At 27.0% G+C, this 15,584-nt stretch overlaps 3 protein-coding genes across 4 annotated transcripts; 2 read left to right on the top strand and 1 right to left on the bottom strand.

Annotated features, from left to right (window-relative positions):
• Window positions 1-9,600: 9,600 nt before the first annotated feature.
• Window positions 9,601-10,499, top strand: OCT59_026778 (uncharacterized protein; the record flags this gene model as incomplete). Its single annotated transcript, XM_066143437.1, has 8 exons — window positions 9,601-9,658; window positions 9,744-9,762; window positions 9,836-9,881; window positions 9,962-10,009; window positions 10,099-10,111; window positions 10,193-10,266; window positions 10,335-10,348; window positions 10,493-10,499. 8 exons carry the CDS (start codon window positions 9,601-9,603, stop codon window positions 10,497-10,499), a joined length of 279 nt encoding a protein of 92 aa, XP_065992958.1.
• Window positions 10,500-13,228: 2,729 nt separating this feature from the next.
• Window positions 13,229-14,049, bottom strand: OCT59_026777 (uncharacterized protein). 2 transcript variants are annotated; one of them, XM_025319862.2, is made up of 4 exons: window positions 13,914-14,045; window positions 13,641-13,844; window positions 13,480-13,574; window positions 13,229-13,388 (listed from the first exon to the last, which is right to left on the bottom strand). In XM_025319862.2, exons 1-4 carry the CDS (start codon window positions 13,946-13,948, stop codon window positions 13,339-13,341), a joined length of 384 nt encoding a protein of 127 aa, XP_025172803.1. In that variant the 5' UTR covers window positions 13,949-14,045; the 3' UTR covers window positions 13,229-13,338. The 2 variants fall into 2 exon arrangements, with proteins under 2 accessions (XP_025172803.1, XP_065992957.1); XM_066143436.1 differs by having other exon boundaries at window positions 13,229-13,574; window positions 13,914-14,049.
• Window positions 14,050-14,431: 382 nt separating this feature from the next.
• OCT59_026776 (uncharacterized protein) lies at window positions 14,432-15,584 on the top strand (the record flags this gene model as incomplete). The annotated part of the gene is made up of 7 exons (XM_066143435.1): window positions 14,432-14,465; window positions 14,547-14,728; window positions 14,806-14,835; window positions 14,933-15,011; window positions 15,134-15,156; window positions 15,240-15,269; window positions 15,345-15,584. 7 exons carry the CDS (start codon window positions 14,432-14,434, stop codon window positions 15,582-15,584), a joined length of 618 nt encoding a protein of 205 aa, XP_065992956.1.

Here is a 15,584-nt window from a genome sequence, read left to right as displayed (position 1 = left end):
TTGCTGTGATAAGGATCTTTTCTGGATCTGCAAAAATATATATAGCACAATTCGTCGATTCGGCCGATAAGTGAAATATTAAAAAAAAATTCACCTAATTCCCTTCATTTGTAAATAAAAAATGCACATTATATACCGCATGAACTCAACCCGGATAACTCATTTGATTTGCTGATTCAATTACTAACTATATGATCACGTGAATTTGTTTTGAAGAAAGACCAAAAATTTCTATTTCACACTCTAGCTAACACCGTATATATAAAATAGTAGATTCTCCATTCAACTTTGGATCGTGCACTGATCATTCAGTTCGGTTTCACGAACAAAGACTTGTCTGTAACTGAAGTACTTGAACAAGTCACCACCTTCGCTAGGACTAACCTCTCTTGTTAACGCAACAGGATTTAATTTTATGTCAGATCAGAATCGGATTGGTTTATCATAAGGCCTTCTTTCGAATCGATCAACTACTTCAACAGGGTCTTCGTTATTTATTCCTCCTAAACGTTGACCTTCACAATTGTCATAACCATTCCACAGACCTCCGAATCCTTCTCGTGGTAATTAAAAATTGCGTTATTTAATATATTAAGTAAATGTTCTTTTGATAATTAATTGTTCCTAATACCAATTTGCTGTGATAAGGATCTTTTCTGGATCTGCAAAAATCTATCTGGCACAGTTCGTCGATCTGGCTGATAAGTGAATATAAAAAAATTTTCTGCAAAAATATCTGGCACAATTCGTCGATCCGCCCGATAAGTATTAAAAAAAAAATTCACAATTCCCTTCATTTGTAAATAAAAAAAATGCACATTATATACCGCATGAACTCAACCCGGATAACTCATTTGATTTGCTGATTCAATTACTAACTATATGATTCCGTGAATCTGTTTTGAAGAAAGACCAAAAACTGTTCACATTCCAGTTACACACATATATAAAATAGTAGATTCTTCTCCGCCCAACTTGGGATTGTGCACTGATCATTAACGCTACTGTGAAAGTTGTAACTTTTAACCACTGAAGCACTTAAACAATGTAGCAATTATGTCAGATCAGAATCGGATTGGTTCATCACGAGGCCTTCCTTCGAATCGATCAACTACTTCAACAGGGTTTTCGTTATTTATTCCTCCCAAACGTTGACCTTCACAATTGTCATAACCATTCCATAGACCTCCAAATCCTTCTCGTGATAATTAAAATTGCGTTATTTAACATATTAAGTAAATGTTTTTTGATAATTAATTGCCCCTAATACCGATTTGCTGTGATAAGGATCTTTCTGGATCTGCAGAAATATATCTGGCACAGTTCATCGATTCGGCCGATAAGTGAAATATTAAAAAAAAATTCACTTGTAAATAAAAAAATGCACATGATATATTAACCCAATTATGTCGTCCGGATGATTTGCTGATTCAATTACTAACTATATGATCACGTGAACTTGTTTTGAAGAAAGACCAAAAACTGGGCCACACACGTATGTATAAAACAATAGATTCTTCTCCACTCAACCACTGATCATTAACGCTACTGTGAAAGTTGTAACTTTTAACCACTGAAGCACTTAAACAATGTAGCAATTATGTCAGATCAGGATCGGATTGGTTCATCACAAGGCCTTCCTTCGAATCGATCAACTACTTCAACAGGGCCTTCGTTATTTATTCCTCCTAAACGTTGACCTTCACAATTGTCATTTCCATTCCACAGACCTCCGAATCCTTCTCGTGGTAATTAAAAATTGCGTTATTTAATATATTAAGTAAATGTTCTTTTGATAATTAATTGTTCCTAATACCGATTTGCTGTGATAAGGATCTTTTTCTGGGTCTGCAAAAATATATCTAGCACAATTCGTCGATTTCGGTCGATGAGTGAATAATAAAAAAAATTCTGCAAAAATATATCTAGCGCAATTCGTCGATTTCGGTCGATAAATGAATAATAAAAAAAAAATTCTGCAAAAATATCTAGCGCAATTCGTCGATTTCGGTCGATAAGTGAATATTATAATAATAAAAAAATCTAATAATAAAAAAAATCTACAAAAATATATCTAGCACAATTCGTCGATTTCGGTCGATAAGTGAATATTAAAAAAAAATCTGCAAAATTATATCTAGCAGTTCGTCGATAATTAAGTATTATAAAAAAAGTAAGTATTATAAATAAAAATCTAAAAATAAATATCTAGTACAATTCGTCGATTTCGGTCGATGAGTGAATAATAAAAAAAATTCTGCAAAAATATATCTAGCGCAATTCGTCGATTTCGGTCGATAAATGAATAATAAAAAAAAAATTCTGCAAAAATATCTAGCGCATTCGTCGATTTCGGTCGACAAGTGAATATTATAAAAAAAAATTCTAATAATAAAAAAATCTAATAATAAAAAAAATCTACAAAAATATATCTACAATTCGTCGATTTCGGTTGATAAGTGAATATTAAAAAAAAATCTGCAAAAATATATCTAGCAGTTCGTCGATAATTAAGTATTATAAAAAAAGTAAGTATTATAAATAAAAATCTAAAAATATATATCTAGCACAGTTCGTCGATTTCGGTCGATAAGTGAATATTAAAAAAAAGTTCTGCAAAAATATATCTAGCGAAGTTCGTCGATAATTAAGTATTAAGTATTATAAATAAATCTAAAAATATATATCTAGCACAGTTCGTCGATAAGTGAATATTAAAAAAAAAATTCTGCAAAATATATCTAGCAAATTTCGTCGATAATTAAAATAATTAAGTATTATAAAAAAGTAAGTATTATAAATAAATCTAAAACTATATATTATTAGCACAGCTCGTCGATAAGTGAGTGTTATAAATAAAAATCTGCAAAAAATATATCTCGCACAGCTCGTCGATAATTGGGTGTAATAAAAAAAAAATCCAATAAAAAATCTGCATAAAATATATCTAGCAGAGTTCGTCGATAATTAGGTATTATAAAAAAAGTAAGTATTATAAATAAATCTATAAATATATATCTAGCAGAGTTCGTCGATAATTAGGTATTATAAAAAAAATAAATATTATAAATAAATCTATAAATATATAGTTCGTTGATAAGTGAATGTTAATATAAAAAAAAATCTAATAAAAAAATCTGCAATTTTGTCGATAATTGAGTGTTGTTATAAAAAAAAATAAAAAATCTGCAAATTATATCTAGCACAGCTCGTCAAAATTTAATAATAAAAAAATCTGCAAAAATATATATCTAGCACAGCTCGTCGATAAGTAAAAGTAAATCCAGATGTCGATAATTCGCTGATGTAGGGCGTAGGGAGTTTTTAAACCCTTTCCATTAATTTAAATCTGTTAATTATTTTCTTCTTTCGATAAAGGAATGAAAAATCGATATTATAATATACAAAATTCAGTTAGAATGGTGTATAAAAAATAAATAAATAATGATAATTGATAATAATTAATAATAAATAATAATTAATAATAATATTTAAATATTGATTTGGTAGGAAGTAGATGTATTAATTTCGAGAAAAAGTGATAAGGAATTTTATAATAATTATGTTTTATTATAAAGGAATGTATATGAATTCAGTAATTTATAGTACCAAAAGTAGGAAAAAAGAAGAAATGAATAATATAGGAAAAGATTAATATAGGAAAAGATTAATAAAGAAAAAAAGGAATAAAGACATAAAAAATCAATCGCTGAACGGACAACATATTTATATAAAAAATTTTCGAATTTTTTTTTTTTTTATAAAAACCAGTTAACGATAAAACCAATTGTGTCAACTTACATATGATCCAGTTCGATCTTTAGAGGCTTTTGGAGGCTTTGTTGTTTTTTTCTTTTTTTTCCTTGTAAAAAACCGGTCAACCGTCAACGGCAAGCAACGGCAAAGCCGATGAAAAGACGATTATAATTAACATCCTGTTTGATTAATTGAATTAGTTAAATAATTCCTTGTGATCAAAACAACAATTTATTTTATTAAGGCTTTTTTAGGGGGCTTTGGCGGCTTGCATTTTTCCAATTTGGAATATGTTTTTTCATATGAACACATGAAAGGATGGTAAAATGATGGAAAATTTTCAATAAAAGAATACATAAAAATTTGAGGATGATCCAATGATAATTATTCTAGTGATTGTTATAGAAGAATAATAGTATTCTTAATCGAATGAATTATTATAAAAAACAGTTACTTGTTTATTAAAAAATTATTAAAAAAGAAAATTCCAAACCCTTAAGTGATCGTCTTATCGATATATCATAATAGATTACCATATATGGTTTGGTTTGTAATGGAAACATAATAATAAAGATTTAATAGATTAATCGATTCATCGGATGACTTTACTTTCATAATATTTGTTACATCAATACATCAATGAAACTTAATCAATGATCATCTTATGAAATTTTCACACAAATAAGCCCATTTTCACGGATAGGGAAATAATTGGGTGATACCCGATCCAAGTATGACAGTAGAAATGACTTGTAATAAATAAACAATGTAATTGTTTCCAAGTTTGGTAATTATATATAGTATCAAAGTAAGTTAAATGTTGAAATATTTTTAATTATTTAAAAGAAAAAAACTTCAATTTGTTTATAAAATAAATTATTTTGAAGAAGCAATATAACATTATTATTATTTATCAGAAGTTCCAATGTGAATATTCTTACAACTTGATTGATATTTATTTATTTATTTTTTTTTTTGATGACAAAAAAAGAAATAAATGAAAAATATTTTTTTTTTATAAATTACAAATTTTTAAAATATGATTTTCTCATCTTGTTCTACATTTATGGGAAATAGATTGATAAAAATTCTGGCTATGAATACAAATCGGGAATAAATGACCCTTTTTATTTATTTATGGGTACATATTAAAACGTAAAATCCGACCGATAAAAAGTTAGGATCTTCGAAAGCATGATTTGAATGGAACCTTTTCAGTTTAATGAAATTCTGTAAAAGAAATAAAAGGATGGGGATAAAAACAAACCCAAATTTTTTTTTTTTTTGTGTCATTATCCGTTATCAAGTATTTTGATAAATTTTATTAATTTCAAAAGTAAAATCATATGAAAAAAATCAATAAATTTTATAAATTTTTTATGTTATGAATTTTCTACAAAAAAGAAGCGGTAATTGTTTTTTATAAACATTCCGATACCGGGAATTTTGCCACATCATATAACAAGAAATAATCGATATTTTTCAAGAGTAATATCTCGTAGATCAAAAAATTCGTTCACATTCGAACTTGTATGTGACCTTGTTGTGCGACATCAATTTATTTGCGCAATAAGCCTTAAAAATTCTCAGGTTTATTAATATATTTGAAGAATGATCTACAAATTTGGATATGAGATAACTTTTTTGTCAATTTTGTAACATATCTTTAAAATCAAGTAAAATAAAAAATAAAAAAAAAAGGAACAGGAGTGTGCATATTTTTTTTTTTTTTTTGACGGAATTTATTTAACCGAAAAAGTTTTAACAAATAAAAATAGTTATTTAAATTATTAAAAATTAAAAATTATTCATTTAAAAATGTACTAACTTATATTATATAGATCGAAATGACAAACATATGCAGCGATACATAAAATCAATGAATAAACGTTACATATGTAACGTAACGCAACGTAACGCAACATTATCATGTTTTGATAATTTTGATATGCCGATAATGCCGATATGTCAATATGCTGAGCTGGCAAAAAATCAAGTGCATGCACGTCATGATAAAACGTGTTTTTGACTTGAAGATCCCTGCGTATCTCCGTATCTATGACGTGAATGCATTTTATATTGACGAATAATGAAATTGACGAATGATGAAATTGGCGAATGAAATTGGCGAATGGAATACACCAGATGAATTAAGGATAATTGGGACACTTATTCTTTCACAAATTATTGATTGAAACTTTATTATCATAAGAGTAAATTAATCAGGCGAAGTTGATATACTTGTGAATTCCTTTAACGCAAAACGTTATGAAAAATTCTCTAAAATTACTTCGTGATTAATGTTGGTCTCCGTAAATAGTTGTAAGTCCAAAAGTCAAGTAAATACAGTATAACGGTTGTAAATCAGAATTACCATCTTTTAGCTACCCACAATTTACAGCTTACGTTTATAATATTACAACCTCTAAAGGTTGTAATTCGATATATAATAATCGTTACTTACGGCAATCGTGATTAGTATATTTAGTAGTTTTTTATAAAAATTTCATGTGAAAACTAGAGGATGTATTGCTTGATTTCAATTCATTTTTATATTTATTTGTAAGTTATTAAAAAAAAAAAGAAAATGTGTATATATATATAAAGGAGAAAAAAATATAAAAAAATAGAAAAAAAATATATAAAAAATATATAAAAATTTTTTAAATTTAAGCCGGCTATGATATTAACGAAAAAATAGTAATTCTGTGTCAATAATATTCGGAGTTAATACGTTCGGAGTTGTATCGAGGGATAAAATGGAAATCAATGGAATTATAATAATTAAAAAAAAAAGATATACGAAAAAAGCATAGATAACATAATGAATTGAATAATTTAAAAATGACAATTGAGTCCGTTATAAAAGCTGGGAGGTATTTACGAATGATTTCAACGCGAAGAAATGAAGATACGAAGAAACTACAAAATAAAAAATAAAAGATTATTTAGTTGATGTTTTGCCCATGAGTTGTAAGCTTAATGAAATTTTAATATATTTACTTAGCGTACCGTCAAATTTTTTTTTTTTCTTTTTTTCTTTACTTTTTCTGCTTTTTTTTTGGTTTTTTTTTTTTTAGAGAGAATAAAGTCGTATTAAAGAGACATTAGCTCTTATTCATAAAATATAATCTTACGCATGTAAATTTACTCGAAGCCAACTTTTCCAATTTATATATAAATATTTGCATAGAACATTAGAACAAGTCTTCCAAATTCCGCGAAGAAGAGTAAAGGGGGTAAACTAAGTTGAAACAGGGCACATACGGATAAATAAGGAAATATCTTTCAAATCAGAGAGATTTGAAGAAAGGAAAACGCGTTACATGTATAAATGTTGTTTGGATGTACGAAAATAATTAACGTAAAAAGTCATGAAATACAGTTTACAAAAATATTTTTCGTTTAAAATTTGACGTAGTACGTTTACAAATCGGGCTTATAATTATTTTCTAAATCCAACTATATCAAACTTCCGATTTGATACCTGATCTACAAGTTGCAGGGGATTTTTTTTTTCTCACCCAATATTTATTGTTTCTTTAGCATGGGGGCGTTCTGTGTATCAAATCAAAAATACTGTATGTCGATCAACGATCCTTTTGATTTTTCTTAAAAAAATAAACTCATAACAAAGGGCACTAATAAATCCATTCAAAATAAACATGCTTTGAAACATCATATGCATATGTTGAAAAAATTTTAAATAATGATAAAATTCAAAAGAAAAAAAATTATTATTATTATACGATATTTACAGTATTTGTCATAATATAATTCGTGTTCTAACAAGAGATTAAGATGATCTAAAATTTTAAATATTAAAGTTGATCCTAATTGAAAATAATTCCCATTAATTTACGACATAAAATTTGACCTTTCAATCATCTGATCCAATTTCGTGTCATTTCTCCTGACTTGCCGTTTCAGTTTTCCTTAGAGTTCGAACCATTCGCAAGTGGGTTATCATCGCTTTCTTCTTCTTCTTCACTCGCAGTTTCAAGTTTTTCAGGTTCAAATCATGTTTGTTATCATCAATTCCCTCATTGCTCTTTGAGGTTTGAGTCATTCGAGTCATTTGCAAGTGGGTTATTATCACTTGAAGTTTCCTTCTTGGTATAGTTTTTTCTGTATCTCTTCATAAAATTGATATTATACTTTTCTTTTAAGATTCGGATCAACCTTTATCGTAACGAAAACATTAGTAATCGGATATGTAATTCTTCAAATTTGTGTACATTTCTTATAAATAAAAATAGTTACCTGATGTGCGTAATTTAAACTTTCACAAGTTAATTCGTACAAGAGAATCGATCCAGTCATTGAATAATTATTTTTAGAGACAAAGAAATTATGAACATAACTCTATTACTATTTGTTTCAGCAAAGTAAAAAAGTAAATTTAATTGTGTATATATATATATAATACAGTATATATACATATATATATATATATTACAAAGAAAATAAATAACTTTTACGAATGAGCGTCAAGTAAACAAAAAGTAGTAATTAAAAATTACTGTATATTTATATATTTATATATGATAATATGATGCAATTATTGGCTTTGTTCTATAACAAACAAATTTAAGTTTTATATCAATACATATGAAGTTTAGATCCAAATCTGACGAATGGGCTTAGTTGCATACTTTATACATTTATATTCCTGATATAAACTGATAAACAGGTTTTTACTTGAGAAAAAAAAATTTCTTATCGGAAGTAGACTCCGCGAAAATTCATGAAATGTTGCAGTTTTATTGTAAATAAAAATATATTCTCATTAGTACTTCGTTACAAAAATGTATTTTTTTTCTTTTTTTTTCTTTTCTCTTTTTTTTTATTAATTAATTTAATTAGTGTATAAATTAAAATTCGGTAAAAACTAAAATTCGGTAAAAACGGTAAATTACTGTATAAAATTAATTAAAATTCAGGAAAACGGTAAAATACGGGAAATAATTATTCTGGGAATAAAATGAATTATCTAAAAACGTATTAAATTAAAAAAAAAAATTTTTAGGTTTCGTAACATATTATAATTTTTTCGTTGTTCTCCTTCAAATACCCATGTATACAGGTTTTTTTTTTAGATGTTGTTATACTGGTTAAATTACAGGTTTATTTTTAAGTTGTGATTAGATAACTTGATAACGAATTTTTTTTTTTTTTGTGTTTAGGGATATATCAAATTACCACGTGCACCAGGCGCATTTTTGGTGTAATGATGGAAGGGGGGAAGGTAGAGTTCGTTGAATTTCGGTAATAATGGGGATTTTTTTTTAAAAAAAAATTAGTTAATTGGTTTTTTTTTACATATACTTCGCTATAGTTTTACCCAAAAAATCTACATTCACAAGCTCCCAATACTACAACTTCTAATTATATGATTGTAATTTACTAGTCAAGATAATTTGCCGGCTATGAACAAACTGTTTTAGGCAGGACAACATAAGAGCAATTCACGCGTTTAAAAAATTATGAAGGCGAGTGTTTTAAAGTCACAAAGTCACAATAGTATTAAATAATGCGTGAAATTAATTAAAATTTATTTATTATAGATCTTATAATTGGTAGTGATATAAAATTTTCCAACAAGAGTCATCTAATATAACAGATTTATCATCAAAAAAAAGGCGTTTGTCAAAGATGAAAGATATAGTTTAAAGAGTAGAAGTTATCAATCTCCGGTTTGGGATACTTTCGATACTTTCCAAGAAAAATTAATTGTATTATACCATGAAAAATGGAATCATCAAGATCAAAAGTTGCACGTAAACCAACTAAACTGAAAGCAATACAGCCTTCAGGAATATCCAAGATCAAACGGTTCTAAAAATGATATTTCGTGGTATATGTATTAATTTCCAAGGACAACTAATTATCGAGGATCAAGGTATATATAAAGAAATTCGTTTATGAATTAGCATATAATAAGGTTCGGATGTAATACTTAACTTCAGAAATCTTACTACTCATAGATGCTAAGGCGATGAAATCGTTTCACATTCTATCAACCTTATTTTTAAGTTCATTCCAGCTCTATTACTTCCATTGAAACAACTTTTATTAGCAAATCAAAAATTATCCAAGTAATCCAACGAATTACAAATCTCATGGTATGAATGATGATAATTAAAGCAATGTCTCTTGTTGGCAAAAGTTTAGCATGAAATTCATTCCTCTTCTATAACGTCAGTATTTCTCTAGATCATTAAAAGAAATTGGACAACAAATTTACGTGAGCGTATGTATGAATGATAGAGAATTGATGCATTTCATCAATCAAGATATCAAGAAGTGCATATTACTAACATAAACTGTGATGAGATGTAGCCAAATTTATTAGGTAAGCATTGTTTAATTTCGAGATTCATGATGTTATTATAAAGAGAAAAAAAATAATATTATTATTCTTTATTTTCCTTAGTATATCAAAGCTCGCGTGGTCGGTGGTCCTCTACAGATTTACATTTATATTGGATGGGCGATATTACTTTCATAGTCGATATTGTTACATGATTCCCGAATCTGTTGAAAATTTTTTTTTTTGATTCTGTTCCTAAAAATAGAGGGGTGGTTTAAGGTATATTTTTTTTAAAAAAAATTATAAATAGAACTTTTCAAGTATCTCCTTATTAAACAACTTTCTTCCTTTCACGATTTTCACGATTCTTTTACCTAAATTAAATTTTCAATCTCCGGCTTCACACATCGCTTGGAAAAGCAGAACGTGAAGACAATTAGGATAGAGATCTACCTCAAGAAGGACCTGTGAAAACAATCAAAAAAGAAGAAAGTATCGCCACAAGTAAAAGCCACATTACGTTATATGGTACGTGGCCCTGCTAATGAAAGGAATTCCGTGACGAAGAATCAAGGCACAAAGGGAGATCGAATGAGTTTGATAAATAATTCAGTAATTCAGTAATTTAGAAATTTCATGCCCGTTTATAGCGCTAATCTCCAACATTGGTTATAATTATTAAAATAGGCAGCATATCTTATCAAGCATAAAATACAAAATTTAAATAAAGTTTTGTGATGTAGTTCATGATACGTATTTTTCAAACAATATTTTCGTTCTATACATAAGTTTCAAAACTTTTTATTCATGAATTATACATATTATAAATTTTTTATCTCTCTTCTTAATAAAAATCAAATTTTTTAAAGGTTGACGTTATTTCGTTATTTGAATAAATGAATAAATGATCCCTACAATAATCATTCCAATAACATATTGGAACGTGTTATAAGATGAAATAAGAATATTCTAATTTATTCTTATTTGAGTTATGTAAAATATAAAACTTGGATTAGCATGTGTTTAATTTAATTAGTTGACGCGCATCTGACGCAGCTGACGCACATCGATTATCAACTGACGCAGATCGACACCTGAGCCCTGAGGTACAACGTATATAATAAAAACTTGAGCCCTGAGGTACAACATATATAATAAACTTGAGCCCTGAGGTACAAAATATAATTTAAAATAATTATAAAAAGGTTGGCACAGTAATTACACAATCCATAATCTACCCCTTTTTAACGTATTATTTGCAAATTAGTATAACAATTAGAGAGTAAAATATACATAATACGGCATATCACATGATTTATTAGATAATTATTAAAAAATACTCTCATACGTCCGGAATTGTAAGAAAAAATCTTCTCGCAATTATCTATTTGCGGTATTTCATTGTTTATTCCAATCAATTAAAAATGCTTAGATAATAGTCCTCATTTATACGAAATATATCTAAATATAGGTAATTATTGAAATTTCCAATCCTTTTTCTAAGAAAAAAAAAAATTATTTTTTTTTTGCTTTTGTGTTTTTGTATCCCGAATTTGGGATTTGGATTATCTTTTATCTACTTCCAATAAAATAATAAAATTATTATATACTTGATTTATACACGTATAAAAATTATTATAATGTATACAATTACATTATATAACTTTATCACACATGTTATCTCTTTGATTTGACAGGTAATTATTTCCGTATATATCTTGAAAGACTTGTTCTATGTATCCCCATGACCCATTCTTGTTTTGATCTTATGATTCCGTGTTTACTTTTTTTTGAAAGAAGAACAAAGAATTCTTTTATAAAGAGTATTATTGAAATTATTTATTTACGCCAACGATCGTATAATCATTACTCTTTTAATCCTCACAATCCCTTTATCATGATGCTGCGCAAACTCAAATTTTATATTTAAAAGCAGCCATCATCAAGCCTTAAGAAAAATCAGTAAATTGTGTTGTATAGAAACAATATATGATTATGATTAATTAAAATACAAAAAAAAACAAAAAAAAACAAAAAAAACCCGGTTAGTTAAACGAATTAATTAAGTTTCAAATCGCGAAAAATATCACTAATTTCTTTTTTTTTTAACCTAGACTATGTCGACTGTGTCGGAACAAAAAAAAATTTAAAAAAAAAACCCCCCAAAAAAAAAATGTTCTCATACCGATTCAGACTGTAACCACCTGGCACCTGATCAAAATTGTTTAATAAATTTACGTGGATTCTTTTTTTTTTTTCATTTTATCTTTTCTCATTTTTTTATTTTTTATTATTATTATCTTTTTTTTCTATCTTTTGTCATTTTTTTATTTTTTATTTTTTTATTATCATATTATTATCCTTTTTTTCTTTTTTTTCTATCTTTTTGATCAATTTTTTATTTTTTTTTATTATTTTTTTATCATTTTTTTATTTTTTTTCATTATATTATCTTTTTTTCTTTATTTTTTTCAGTTTTTTTATTATATTATTATTATTATTATTTCGTTTTTATTCGTGTTATATTTTTATTTTATGTGTTTTTTTTTATATGTATTAAGCTATGTAGTTTTTTTCAAAAATTAATCCCTTGATATATAATATAAATCTCTCCATTATTATGAATAAAATAAAATTAAGATTATTTTAAGATTTAAATCAACTGGTAATTTCCTTCAGGTTTATTCATTTTCAATATTCAATTTCTTAAAAAATTACAATTTACAATACACACAGTACTACTGTACTAGCCGTTGTGAAATAAAAGCTTGAGCGCGAACCAAGTCACGATGTTAAAAATAATGGTCACGTGCAAGTTTCGATCATCCGTTAGATTTTAATTGCATATGATAACCGTATACATATATTAAGCACCCCGGCCAGAATTATGAAAATTTTGGCCTACGTTATGCCCATCATTACGGTCAAAAAAAGGGTGCTTTGTGTTTACATAATTCACAAAAATCCATTGATTCTTTAATAAATAAGGTATTGAAATTCTTTTAATAGTATTTAACAGTTAAATACTTTTTATCTACTTATTATATTTATTTATATTTAGGCTAAAAAATATCAAATAAAATATAATGAACTTTTCGTTTTTTGTATTATTTGATATTATTTCTAAAAGATAATAAATTTTTTTTGCAAAGAATGTATGTATGATAAAATGTAATTTGGCTAGTTATGTTTATTATATATGTACAAGTATATAAAATGTTCTTTCTTCTCCCAACAACATTAGAAATCAGAGAACTTTATATTTACATTCATTCTAAAAATTTTACAATAGGGGTCGGAGCCGGAATCCATGGGAAACCTGTAGTATGGAATTTGAAGATCGATAGTTATATTTTTAACATACAAATGCGACGTATTGATTCAGCAAGGGACAAGCGAAATTTACTTACTTTCACTAATTTCTTGAAGCGGCGGCCGCTGTAGAATGAAACGGATTTTAGGTTGTTTTAAATCGGTGGATAAAGATGATGAATGATTTATTTTACTGTAATAAAAAAAAAAATTAACATGTTTTATAAAATGAAAATAAAAAAAAAAGTTGTTTCATTACTTTTCCTGAAATTCTGAACCGCTTTGAAGTTCACCCGATTCAATTTTCTTGTTCTCTTTTAAATCATTTTTTTGGGATTCGGTTTTCGATTTCAGATCGTTAGATACTTCCTCGATTTTTAAAAAATCGAAATCTTGGGATCTTCCCGGAAGATCGTTGAATAAAGATGAGTTTTCCGGACTTGGTGGAGGCGTACTGCACGTACTGCAATAAAAAAAAATTACCAAAGATAAATGTATACTTACTAAAATAAAAATAAAAAAAATTCATTACTGCTCATGAGGAGGAGTAGATGGTTGAGTATCCATTATAAAATAAAATAATATACAACGAAAAAAATAGAAACTAAATATAGACGGTTAAAATAATTTCTTTATGAGTAAAAAAAGTATTGAATTTGAAAAAAAAAAAGTTTCAGAGTTGAAACGAGCGGAACGAGCACCATTTATATATACAATCAATGCCGCCTTGCCGCGACGCGACGCGGTTGAGTCACATTGTCTTTTGTTTTACTGTTTTTTACATAAAATCATGAAATCTAACTATAAATGATTTTTTTCACTTACTCAATTTCTAAAAAAATATATCAATCTTGTTTTGCGTAATGGTTTACTATTTTTATTACGTATTTTGTCATACCGGAGTGCCTCGTTCACGTTGCTTATATTTAATCGTGTATCACACTAAATTCGTGATGCATTTCTTTAATAGTTAGTGATGTTAGTGATCGGGGACTTATTTAACGCCGTTCTCGATAATTTTGTTCTTTATTCAAAAAACAAATTTTCATAATGAACGATTTAAAAAATTTAAAACTAAAGATTAGTATAGGAACATCATAACTAAAAGTAGAACATAGAATAGTACTTCCAAATGATGATTCACATCCATATCTAATTAATACAGTTCATTTTACTGGAAGAATATCAATATGTATTCGTATAAAAGATTTTAAAGGAATAACACCATCAGGTACAACAAGAATCGAGACAAGTCCTTATTTTGAAGGATATAATGTTAAATATTCTATTCAAGTACAAGGAAGATTTAAAGAAAATAATTTGACAGCAGACGACATTGATTTTGGTGTAAAATATCTGTTTTACAATTTTCAAACATCATTTATAATCACAACATTTACTGAATAATATATTTTTTTCTTTAGAATGATTTTGATAAAAAAAATAAATTTGCCGTCGGGATCATCTTTAGGATTAAAAATATTTCAACACCCATTGGCATATAATCCATTAATTTATATAATGAACAAAATTAATTTATATGAAGAACAGATTTTCAAAGATGATAAATGGTTGCCATCATGGCCTTCTTCAAATGGTGAACATATTGAGGAGGACGTAAACTGTCCAAGTGTAAAATTCAAAGTTGTTTCCGAAAGAAAAAAAAATATTTTGAGAATGAGACAAACAGGAAACAATTTCAAATTAAAGATAATCAAATATGGTATTTTGATTTCTCTAATTCCGTCACAGATTTTAATGACTTAACTGTAAAGGTAATTATGTAAATTTTTTATTATTTTCATTTAATTAATATATAATGAACACATTTTTTCTTTTATAATTACCTGGATTTAAGCTTGGAGACCTACAACATTGGGAAGGCCAGGTAAATGAATATTTTTTTAATTTTATTTAAACTATATTATTAAAGTTGTATCTCACATTTTTATGTAAAATCTAGCCTGTTCGTTATGTGTGTAAAACACGCGACTCTTCGATTGTATCTTTTATTGTTTCTTTCAAATTGGTTCTTATTAAAGAAGAATCAAATGAAATTCAAAAACCGGCGCAAGGTAGCATAGCAGCAGATGGAGCAGTAAATTATAGCATGTTTTCTATTTTATTACATGAATTTTGCCGATCATATTTCGATTTTATCACTCGATATAAAATGAAAAATTACCTTTCAATACATTCTTAA

The sequence above is a fragment of the Rhizophagus irregularis genome, chromosome 6 (genome assembly GCF_026210795.1).
Source record: "Rhizophagus irregularis chromosome 6, complete sequence".
Lineage (NCBI taxonomy): Eukaryota > Fungi > Glomeromycota > Glomeromycetes > Glomerales > Glomeraceae > Rhizophagus > Rhizophagus irregularis.
Note: the sequence above shows the minus strand (reverse complement) of the source record. Positions and strands in the feature narration are given on the sequence as shown.